The sequence below is a fragment of the Oncorhynchus masou genome, chromosome 14, assembly GCF_036934945.1.
Source record: "Oncorhynchus masou masou isolate Uvic2021 chromosome 14, UVic_Omas_1.1, whole genome shotgun sequence".
NCBI classification, from domain to species: Eukaryota; Metazoa; Chordata; class Actinopteri; order Salmoniformes; family Salmonidae; genus Oncorhynchus; species Oncorhynchus masou.
Genome location: NC_088225.1, coordinates 17,701,534 through 17,713,796, shown reverse-complemented (window position 1 = coordinate 17,713,796; position 12,263 = coordinate 17,701,534). Strand labels below are relative to the sequence as shown.

At 44.2% G+C, this 12,263-nt stretch overlaps 1 protein-coding gene across 1 annotated transcript in view; it reads left to right on the top strand.

The window, feature by feature from the left end:
* LOC135554421 (synaptotagmin-C-like) overlaps positions 1 to 12,036 on the top strand; it is a 44,641-nt gene extending 32,605 nt beyond the window's left edge. Inside the window, exons 10-13 of the mRNA XM_064986732.1 lie at positions 1,488 to 1,659; positions 6,470 to 6,599; positions 8,706 to 8,796; positions 9,245 to 12,036. Of these exons, the coding sequence (XP_064842804.1) occupies positions 1,488 to 1,659; positions 6,470 to 6,599; positions 8,706 to 8,792 (389 nt within the window). The 3' untranslated portion in view covers positions 8,793 to 8,796; positions 9,245 to 12,036. The remainder of the gene's footprint in view (positions 1 to 1,487; positions 1,660 to 6,469; positions 6,600 to 8,705; positions 8,797 to 9,244) is intronic.
* Positions 12,037 to 12,263: the final 227 nt, after the last annotated feature.

Genomic DNA, 12,263 nt, shown 5'->3' with positions numbered 1-12,263 from the left:
CCGCAGCACACTGACCGCAGCACACTGACAACAGCACACTGATCACAGCACACTGACCGCAGCACACTGACAACAGCACACTGACAACAGCACACTGACCGCAGCACACTGACAACAGCACACTGACAACAGCACACTGACCGCAGCACACTGACAACAGCACACTGATCACAGCACACTGACCGCAGCACACTGATCACAGCACACTGACAACAGCACACTGACAACAGCACACTGACCGCAGCACACTGACAACAGCACACTGACAACAGCACACTGACCGCAGCACACTGATCACAGCACACTGACAACAGCACACTGACAACAGCACACTGACCGCAGCACACTGACCGCAGCACACTGACAACAGCACACTGATCACAGCACACTGACCGCAGCACACTGACAACAGCACACTGACAACAGCACACTGACAACAGCACACTGACCGCAGCACACTGACCGCAGCACACTGACAACAGCACACTGATCACAGCACACTGACCGCAGCACACTGACAACAGCACACTGACAACAGCACACTGACCGCAGCACACTGACAACAGCACACTGACAACAGCACACTGACCGCAGCACACTGACAACAGCACACTGATCACAGCACTGGGGGTCGTCTCTTCTGTTAGAAACAGCCTGACAAAACTCACATCACACATTTTGTATTTAAACTATTATTTGAATGCAATTAGGCTGCATAAACAGATGGAGCAAACACATCAATTGACTGAATTCATGAATATTTGAATATTGATATGTTACATTCTGTAAATATTTCCCAAATAAATACTGTTCAACTGTTCCAAACATAATGAAGTGCAAAAAATATGTTTTGTGGCAATGTTGGAAACACAAGCAAATAGCAAAAATCATAAACGTTGGAGTGCTAAAAACCGCAGCCAACAAACAACCAAACGCTTTAAACACAATCATGTCCTGGCCTGATTGATGGCTGGGACTTAGGTAGCTGATGATGATTTAATTAATGAATGCCTAATGAAATTAATTGAGTTATTAATCCTGCCTGTGAGGATGTGATGATCCTGCATTACCACGGTAACAGTTACTATACTGATGAAATGACACGCTAAATTATGAGGCCACACCGTTATTATTGCTTTAATGATTAGGAGATTATTAGAATGCCTAACGAAGGTATAAAACAATCCACCATAAAATCAAACCGTATTCTGTAAGTGCTACAATGGACTAGAGCAGCAGTTTGTATTCTGTGGTAATTGACGTGAATCCACCTGTTTTACTTTGGCCTTAATCCGCCTCGTCCAAGGGGCCTTGATTTGGATGTCTTTTATGTGTTAAAGACAGATAGATGCCTGGACGTGGGAGTATAATTTGTTAATAGCCTGCTCAAGGTTTGTCTCTTATCTTTGTCCCCCTCTATCTCTTTCTTCCCTTCTCTTCCTCTATTTCTTTCTCTCTCTCTCCCTCCCTCTTTCTCCTTCTCTCAGACCCATACGTGAAGGCTTCTCTGATATGTGACGGTCGCAGACTAAAGAAGAGGAAGACCTCCATTAAGAAGAATACGTTGAACCCCACCTACAACGAGGCTCTAGTCTTTGACATCCCTCATGAGGACATCGACAGGGTGTCCATCATCATCGCTGTCATGGACTATGACTGGTAAGAAGAGACCTGGGCTGTTATTACTGGACAATGGGAGTTTTATAGGTTTGTGTGGGATGTGGATGTAATTTATACCATTATAATACTGACTATGTATTTGGATGGTTGCTGCATAAGGGTATGTATGTTGTTAATTGTTAGATAAGGGTATGTCTGTTGTTAATTGTTAGATAAGGGTATGTCTGTTGTTAATTGTTAGATAAGGGTATGTATGTTGTTAATTGTTAGATAAGGGTATGTCTGTTGTTAATTGTTAGATAAGGGTATGTCTGTTGTTAATTGTTAGATAAGGGTATGTCTGTTGTTAATTGTTAGATAAGGGTATGTCTGTTGTTAATTGTTAGATAAGGGTATGTCTGTTGTTAATTGTTAGATAAGGGTATGTCTGTTGTTAATTGTTAGATAAGGGTATGGCTGTTGTTAATTGTTAGATAAGGGCATGTCGGTTGTTAATTGTTAGATAAGGGTATGTCTGTTGTTAATTGTTAGATAAGGGTATGTCTGTTGTTAATTGTTAGATAAGGGCATGTCTGTTGTTAATTGTTAGATAAGGGTATGTCTGTTGTTAATTGTTAGATAAGGGCATGTCTGTTGTTAATTGTTAGATAAGGGCATGTCTGTTGTTGGTAGTTGTTATTTTTATGGTGTGTAGCAAAGTTATTATAGCAAACTAAAACAAAAACAAATTATGACTAATCATCACTCAAAACCATTTAGTAAATTTAATAAAAATAATTACCAAACCCGTTTGAAGAATTAAAACTGTACTGCCTCCAAAACTAAATAGAATAACAACCATCATGAATTATTGTAACGGTTGTCATAGGTGGAAGGTGAAGATGACCAAGGTGCAGTGTGGTACGTGTTCATGGTAGATTTAATAAAGAAACTGAACACTAGTACAAAAAAACAACAAAGCGGAACAAACAAAACAGTTCTGTCTGGTGCAGACACACAAAGACAGAAAACAACTACCCACAAACACAGGTGGGAACAGGCTCTCTAAGTAGGTTCTCAATCAGAGACAGCGATTGCCAGCTGCCTCTGATTGGGAACCATACCAGGCCAAACACATAGAAATACAAAACCTAGACTACAAAACATAGAATGCCAACCCCAACTCACGCCCTGACCAAACTAAAACAGAGACATAAAAAAAGAACTAAGGTCAGGACGTGACAGTACCCCCCCCCCCCCCAAAGGTGTAGACTCTGGCCGCAAAACCTAAACCCATAGGGGATGGTCTGGATGGGCATCTGTCCATGGTGGCGGCTCTGCCGCGGGACGTGGACCCCACTCCACCTTAGTCTGGGCCCACTTAGGTGGCGCCTTTGGAGCGACGACCCTCGCCGCCGATCCCTGACTGGGGACCCTTTCAGCGGGCCCCGAATAGACGGGAGACTCTAGCAGCGCCGGAGTGAAGGGCGACTCTGGCAACGCCGGAGTGAAGGGCGGCTCTGGCAGCGCCGGAGTGAAGGGCGGCTCTGGCAGCGCCGGAGTGACGGGCGGCTCTGGCAGCTCCTGACTGACGGGCTGCTCTGGCAGCTACTGACTGACGGGCAGCTCCTGACTGACGGGCGGCTCTGGCAGCTCCTGACTGATGGGCAGCTCTGGCAAGCGACTCTGGAAGCTCCGGACAGGAGGGAGACTCTGGAAGCTCCGGACAGGAGGGAGACTCTGGAAGCTCCGGACAGGAGGGAGACTCTGGAAGCTCCGGACAGGCGGGAGACTCTGGAAGCGCCGGACAGGCGGGAGACTCTGGAAGTGCCGGACAGGCGGGAGACTCTGGAGGGAGGAGACGGAGAGGCAGCCTGGTGCGTGGGGCTGCCACAGGAGGCCTGGTGCGTGGAGGAGGCACCAGAAGGACCGAACTGTGGAGGCACACTGGAGGCTTCGAGCACTGAGCCTGCACAACCTGTCCTGGCTGGATACTCCCTTTAGCCCAGCAAGTGCGGCGGGGTGGAACAGACTGCACTGGGCTGTGCTGGCGAACCGGGGACACCGTGCGTAGGGCTGGTGCCATATAACCCAGGCCGAGGAGACGCACTGGAGACCAGATGCGCTGACCCGGCTTCATTATTCCTGGCTCGATGCCCACTCTAGCCTGGCCGATACGAGGAGCTGCGATGTAGCGCACCGGGCTATGCCTGCGCACTGGGGACACCGTGCGCCTCACGGCTTAACACGGTGGCTGCCCGGTCAACCTCTCGCCACGGTAAGCACGGGGAGTTGGCTCAGGTCTCCTACCTGACTTAGCCACACTCCCCATGTGCCTCCCCCCCAAGACATTTTTGGGGCTGCCTCTCGGGCTTCCTTGCCAGCCGTGTTCTCTCAAAGCGCTGGCTCCCTTTACCTGCTGCCTCCGCTCTCCTGGCTGCCTCCACCTGTTCCCATGGGAGGCGATCCCTTCCAGCCAGGATCTCCTCCCATGTGTAGGAACCCTTCCCGTCCAGAATGTCCTCCCATGTCCATGAGTCCATTCCACACTGCTCTTGGTGATCACGCTGCTTGGTCCTTATTTTGTGGGTAGTTCTGTAACAGTTGTCATAGGTGGAAGAAGGTGAAGAGGAACAAGGTGCAGTGTGGTACGTGTTCATGGTAGATTTAATAAAGAAACTGAGCACTAGAACAAAAAAACAACAAAGCGTAACAAACTAAACAGTTCTGTCTGGTGCAGACACACAAAGACAGAAAACAACTACCCACAAACACAGGTGGGAACAGGCTACCTAAGTATGGTTCTCAATCAGAGGCAACGATTGCCAGCTGCCTCTGATTGGGAACCATACCAGGCCAAACACATAGAAATACTACAAAATACTACAAAACATAGAATGCCCACCCCAACTCACGCCCTGACCAAACTAAAACAGAGACATAAAAAAGGAACTAAGGTCAGGACGTGACAATTATGTTTTTGGGGGGCAAAAATCGAACAGGGTTTTCAAGCTAAACTAATGATTGGTTTACAATAGAGCCTCCCACAATGCAGGTGATGACTGCAGGTAAAGTTGGTGAAGAGCAACTGCAGAAAGTTGCAGACGACTGCAGTCCAAATGTCATGACCTTTGATCATATGATTTTTGTAAATTTCATGTAATTGACATGTAGGCTCCCGCCTGACAATTTTTATCACCAGAATGCAACACCTTAAAAGGCGGTGACCAACGATGGAGCTTCAACGCTCCTGGTTGTTGTGGAAATTGACCCACCACTACTATTTACTTTGTGCATCTACGTCATCTCCCTGAGTCTACCTTTAAACCTAACCTAACCTATGACCTGACCCATCACCTTATGCATTACTGCCCCACAGTGGCAATAAGTGACTTTCCAATAAACACAAAAACTATATGCATGTTGTTATAAAAAGTAAATTAAATAAAAAATGAGGCAAAGTAGATCTGAAAACTAACTGAAACAAAACTGAATTTCGAATGAAAATCTTAAAACTAATAGGAATATAAACAATAATAACCTTGTAGTTAGCACTCTGTTACGTTGATAGACATTGTTATTGGGTTGGTGTGTAGTTAGTACTGGATCATGTGTAACGTATGTTGATGGTGGTTATTATTTGGTTGGTGAGTAGTTAGCACTGTGTGGGTCTATTACGTTGATAGATGTTGGTGTATAGTAGGATGGGTCATTATGTTACCTTAAAATAACTGTCCAGTGTTAAATATGACCTATTATTACTTCAAATATGAGTGAAATAGATTTCCTTCCAATTTTTTTTAAATGATGTATGTTAAGAAGCTTTTCTGTGTTGGAATAGTGTGGGCGTACCCCAACAGAATGATGTGGGCGTATACCGGTCGTTAAAAATATCCTCCTCTAGACCGCTGATTGGCCAGCTCATCCTCCTCAGGAGTATGACACCATACTCTATGAGGAAGTAGCAAGCATTTTGAAAAGGTCTGTATGAGATACAAGTTTGAGGTGTTTTTTCTCCAATTCATGATTTGGCCACTAATTTGAGTACAGGATGAATAAACACAATTATTTGGGTATGAGTTAGCAGAATATTAACTTTGAAAATTGTCATTTTCACTGGACAGTTACTTTAATAGACATTGTTGTGTACTAGCATGGGTCAGTCTAAAACATTGGTGTGTGTAGTTAGTACTATGTGGGTTTGTACCGTTGATAGACGTTGTTATTTGGTTGGTGTGTAGCAGTGGTCTGTTGAACACATAGCTGATTGTCCCTGTGAGTCAGACTCCTGGTGGATTCCTCCTGTTTTACATGAGGATGGGCGCCTCATGAATAAACATGATTTATGCTAATGCTAATGGAAATAGTATCTGGTGGTGAGACACTGTGTAACCATGCCAGTGTTTCTCTATCTGGCACTCACACCCTCCATCATCACACCATCGCCTGGCTGGTGTGTGTTTGTGGTTTCTTTGTCTATTATTAAACCCATGTTGTAGGTTATAGTATCTCTATAGTTGTGTGTGTGTGTGTGTGTGTTATCTTTTATGCATTTAAAACCCAGGTTATAGCATCTCTATCGTTCGATGCTTGTGGGTGTGTGTTTGTGTGTGGGCATGCATGCATGTGTGTGTTTGTGTATGATATGAATGTGCTCTCCATTTGTATCGAAACCTTTGTATAGTCTCTGTATATTGTGCGCTCACTATTGAATATCCAATCTCTGTGGCCGCATTCATTTTCCCGGCACTCAAGGTTGATAAATGAGGCCTACTTTGCCTGTTCGTCACAGTCTCTCTACCTCTCCATCTCTCTCTCTCTCTCTCTCTCTCTCTCTCTCTCTCTCTGTACCTGGCGGTGTGTTGGTCAGTATTGGTCATAATGAGGTCATAGGAATGTGTCGTGTGGGCAGTGACGCTGAGGGTCCTGGGAGGGAGCACTGGACTGCCATGTTGGCCAACCCCCGCAAGCCCATAGACCACTGGCACCAGCTCGTCGAGGTAATTATGTGCATGATGTGATGTGTATGTGTCTGTGTACCGTTGAGTGTGTGTGTGTGTGAGTGAGTGCGTGACTACAGTGCTTTTTTGTGCAGGTCTGTGCTCTCATTCTATTTTCCTACTTCATGTATGTACAGTGCCTTGCGAAAGTATTTGGCCCCCTTGAACTTTGCAACCTTCTGCCACAATTCAGGCTTCAAACATAAAGATATAAAACTGTATTTTTTGTAAAGAATCAACAACAAGTGGGACACAATCATGAAGTGGAACGACATTTATTGGATATTTCAAACTTTTTTAACAAATCAAAAACTTATTCAGCCCCCTTAAGTTAATACTTTGTAGCGCCACCTTTTGCTGTGATTACAGCTGTAAGTCGCTTGGGGTATGTCTCTATCAGTTTTGCACATCGAGAGACTGACATTTTTTCCCATTCCTCCTTGCAAAACAGCTCGAGCTCAGTGAGGTTGGATGGAGAGCATTTGTGAACAGCAGTTTTCAGTTCTTTCCACAGATTCTCGATTGGATTCAGGTCTGGACTTTGACTTGGCCATTCTAACACCTGGATATGTTTATTTTTGAACCATTCCATTGTAGATTTTGCTTTATGTTTTGGATCATTGTCTTGTTGGAAGACAAATCTCCGTCCCAGTCTCAGGTCTTTTGCAGACTCCATCAGGTTTTCTTCCAGAATGGTCCTGTATTTGGCTCCATCCATCTTCCCATCAATTTTAACCATCTTCCCTGTCCCTGCTGAAGAAAAGCAGGTCCAAACTATGATGCTGCCACCACCATGTTTGACAGTGGGGATGGTGTGGTCAGGGTGATGAGCTGTGTTGCTTTTACGCCAAACATAACATTTTGCATTGTTGCCAAAAAGTTCAATTTTGGTTTCATCTGACCAGAGCACCTTCTTCCATATGTTTGGTGTGTCTCCCAGGTGGCTTGTGGCAAACTTTAAACAGCACTTTTTATGGATATCTTTAAGAAATGGCTTTCTTCTTGCCACTCTTCCATAAAGGCCAGATTTGTGCAATATACGACTGATTGTTGTCCTATGGACAGAGTCTCCCACCTCAGCTGTAGATCTCTGCAGTTCATCCAGAGTGATCATGGGCCTCTTGGCTGCATCTCTGATCAGTCTTCTCCTTGTATGAGCTGAAAGTTTAGAGGGACAGCCAGGTCTTGGTAGATTTGTAGTGGTCTGATACTCCTTCCATTTCAATATTATCGCTTGCACAGTGCTCCTTGGGATGTTTAAAGCTTGGGAAATCTTTTTGTATCCAAATCCGGCTTTAAACTTCTTCACAACAGTATCTCTGACCTGCCTTGTGTGTTCCTTGTTCTTCATGATGCTCTCTGCGCTTTTAACGGGCCTCTGAGACTATCACAGTGCTGGTGCATTTACACAATGACTTGATTACACACAGGTGGATTGTATTTATCATCATTAGTCATTTAGGTCAACATTGGATCATTCAGAGATCCTCACTGAACTTCTGGAGAGAGTTTGCTGCACTGAAAGTAAAGGGGCTGAATAATTTTGCACGCCCAATTTTTCAGTTTTTGATTTGTTAAAAAAAGTTTGAAATATCCAATAAATGTCGTTCCACTTCATGATTGTGTCCCACTTGTTGTTGATTCTTCACAAAAAAATACAGTTTTATATTTTTATGTTTGAAGCCTGAAATGTGGCAAAAGGTCGCAAAGTTCAAAGGGGCCGAATACTTTCGCAAGGCACTGTAATTGTACTTGGCCTTCTTTTCCCCTGTTCTAACTAGTCTTTGTTTTTCTATTCAGTCATTGTAAGTAACCACACAGTAGTCTGGGGGCCGTATGTATCAAGCGTCTCAGAGTAGGAGTGCTGATCAGTTTTTCCTTTTAGATCACATTGAATAAGATGACACGGACAAGGGGGACCTGATCCTAGATCAGTACTCCTACTCTGAGATGCTTGAAACATATTGTACAACAACTGGTCTGACTACTCATCCACTCACCATATTTTTTCTTGGTCATGAAATATCTATTTTAGCATACATTTACCTTTGTTATCTACAGTGTCTGTGTTGGTGATACTAACTCTGCTTTAATATATTTCTCCAGGAAAAACTTGTGGCCTCATTTGTGTCAAAGAGTCCCGCAGCCTCTCCCAAGCCTCACATTGTGGTGGACAGTCCTCACTCTGAGTAGAACAGTGAGTAGAACTCTTGGTTCAATGCTCTCACATGTAGTGCCAGGACTAGTGTTGGAGTCCTTTCCATTTCAATTCAGATAAATTAGTTGTATGATTTAGAAAACATCATCATTACAATGGACGGGCAATTTCTGCTTCATTAATTAGATTGAATTGATTTCCTGCATTGCCTTTATTGAAGTGGACCCCAAACCTGACACACAATTTTTCAATATCCATAGCTTTTTTTGGAGGGACCTATATAACCACAGCTTTGTGATTATAATATTGGTGAATGTGATCCAGCTGAGACTCAGAGGCTGTTAGATTAACGTGCTGTGAGGCAAGAGTATCTGTACCATCTAGATGTTATGTACCCCACCCCCTGACTTACTGTACTCTAAGGCTTTGTTCTCTGTTATGTATCTTCTCTCCTGCTTTATCTCTCTCTTTTTCCTCTTCTCCCCAGGTTATTATCATCTTTCCATTTCCAGACTTTCCTTTCTTTCTGCTCATCTGTGAATAATTCTCTCCATCAAACAAATAGAGATAAGGAGACACATCGACTGCTATTCTACTGCTACTGCTGAATATTCCAACTCCTGTCCTGTCGCAACGAAGCACAGGAAAACAGAATCTACATTCTATACAAGCAACACTTAGAACGCTGACACACACACACACACACACACACACACACACACACACACACACACACACACACACACACACACACACACACACACACACACACACACACACACACACACACACAGTGCTTCAGGTTAGTGCCAGTAATTCATCCAGGAGGGGTGTGATGATGCACATTTCTCCCTCCAATCAAACCTGGGCCTAAGGTTTCTGCTCTGTATGGACTTCAAAAGACAAACCGTGCCAATGCTTTACTTTAGGCCATTAGTATACAAGTGTAGGTGTTAGGAAACATCCATGTAGTGTTTCCAGCAGGACAAACAGCAGGACTCTAGTGGTTTGGGCCTACCCTCTGGATCTGGGCTTTTCTGGCTTCTTTTAGCTGGAGGAAGGAACCTTTGCCGGTCGTTATTATTGATGTCAGGGGAGGGAGAAATGTGGATGAATCCATCTGCTGAAGCATGTAACCTTGAAATGTGTCCCTTCGCCTCATTATTTTGTCACCTTCTTCATGGTGCTCATTAATGTGAATTTGCTTTTTTTTCTATTTGTTTGGTTTTGGGGGTTTGTGTAATATAATCATCCAGAAAGGAATTTATCCATACCATTTTTTACGATCCACTAAGGATGTGACTGTGAGTACTTGAAAACCTGAACTATTTGAGCGCCTTGGGATGTTACAGGAATAGTGTTCCCCTGTTTGGACATACTGGCAGACTTTACCCCAGAGGACTCTACAGGGGAACTGTGATGAGGACGGACCTGCTCGGCTTGGAGTGCACTTACTGGAAATGTATCCTACAGGGAAGGATTTCACCATTATATCAAATGTTTCTATCATTCCAAGATTTTGTTTTTCGGAAAGACATTATTTAATTTGAAAAGATAAAAATTGTCTGCAGTCCATCATGTCTCCGACTGGACGACAACGTTAGAAGGACACACACATTTGTGTTGCTTTGATTTGTGTGTATTTCTGTGTTTGTGTGTGTGTTTTGTATTCGTGTGCGTCTGTGTGTGTATGCCTGTATGTTTGTGTGTGTGTCACTGTGACCTTCTGTGTGACACGTTTCTGTGCTCATGACGTCCCTATCTTCTACCTGTCCTCGCGGCCCCACACCATTCCTAGCATCCACAGACTGAAACTACTGTCTTTTGAACAAAATGTGTCTTCTGTCCTGTGTGTCTTAGAGGAACCATTTGTGTGTAGGACCCATTGCACTTGGTGGGGAGTGGGATCCCTGATGAACAGTCGGTCTCTCACAGAGATTAGAGTGTATTGTGTGTGTTGTTTCCCAGATCAGCTGTCCGTCACTCAAAAGTGCCCCCCCCCCTGCCTGATCTAAGTAACTGTGTTGGTTGTGTACTACTTTTAGTAAATGTGTACTGTGTGTCTGAGGGGAAACCAGTTGGCACCGTGATGTTAGATACGTTTTGATTACTTGAGGTAGAATTTTGGGCTGAGTAATGACTCTTTTATGTCCCCTAGCAGTCCCTCCAAACGGGGAGACAGAGAGGGGGTAGCCATGTCCTTTATCTTTTGTGAAATACGATGACCCCCTGTTTACGCTCTGCACTTCCTCTTTAAGCACCATGTGGCTACTGCCATGAGAGAACCATGTCTACCACCACTTCTGCTACTATAACCTCAACTAACAGTTAGCACTACTAATGCTATGGCTGCCATTTCCCCTTAAACGCATTCAGGGGGATCCAGTTACTATTCCAACTTCAGGCCAAGGAAGTGCAGGGATGCTTACTGGTATGTTTGGTATGTACACAGATTAAAGCCGTATACCCCATATCATAGCCAGACGTTTTCCATCTGGAGCTGTATGTCTGCTCAGGTTGTTCTGGGAGGTCATTGATCTGCCTGTATGAGTAGATACTATAGTATTGATCCATTGGCCGATCTCCAGGCTCTGTCTCTATCCCTCGCAGTCCACATGATTCTCTGCCCCATAACACTGTGGTGTTAGCACTCACTCAGCACTGGAGGTTGCTAGTGTGCTCTCTGTATTACCCTCCACCTCTCTCTCTCTCTCTCTAAATATACCTTTCTCTTGCCCCTTTATCTCTTGCCTGCCTGCCTGCCGCTCTCTCTCTCTTTCTCTCGCTCTCTCTCGCTCTCTCTCTTTCTCTCTCTCTCTCTCTCTCTCTCTCTTTCTCTTTCTTTCTCTCTCTCGCTCTCTCTCTCTCTTTCTCGCTCTCTCTCTTTGATTGCTTGTTCTCCCACTCTATTTCTGAAAACTGCCTTTTCCCCACTTCCCTCTCTCTCCACACAGCCATTCACCCCCTCTCTCCGCCTCCCTCCATCTTGCCCGCTCTCTCTGTGTGTAGGACTCCTCTCTCCCCTGTCTCTCTCAGTGTTAGTGCAGTTCTGAATGGACATGGGGAAACGTGTGCATGCTTATATTAACATGAATGATGTCAACTTGATGCAATGAAAATTAGATACGTGATGCTTTAAGCAAAACCTGACAATGAACTTGATATTAATACTACTAATGACGAAAATGGAGACCTAGCAATCGTTCTCTCTGTAATCAAAACAATGATGATAAATAACATTGTTTATCCTGTATATCTTCATTAAATAGTTATTCCTGATTTCATTTTTGATTCTTTAAAAATATATAATTTCTTCAGAAGTTTACTTTTTATATGGGTTAAACAGATAAATAGACATTTGAACAGAAGTGAGACATGCTTGTTTCAGCCAGAGAGCTAGGGGGAGGAGGGTGAAGAGGAAGATGATGTAGGTGAATGTGTGGGAGATGGTGTGGCTGAAGCAATGGTCATGGAAATAAAGGATATGTATCATCCAGCCTCATTCT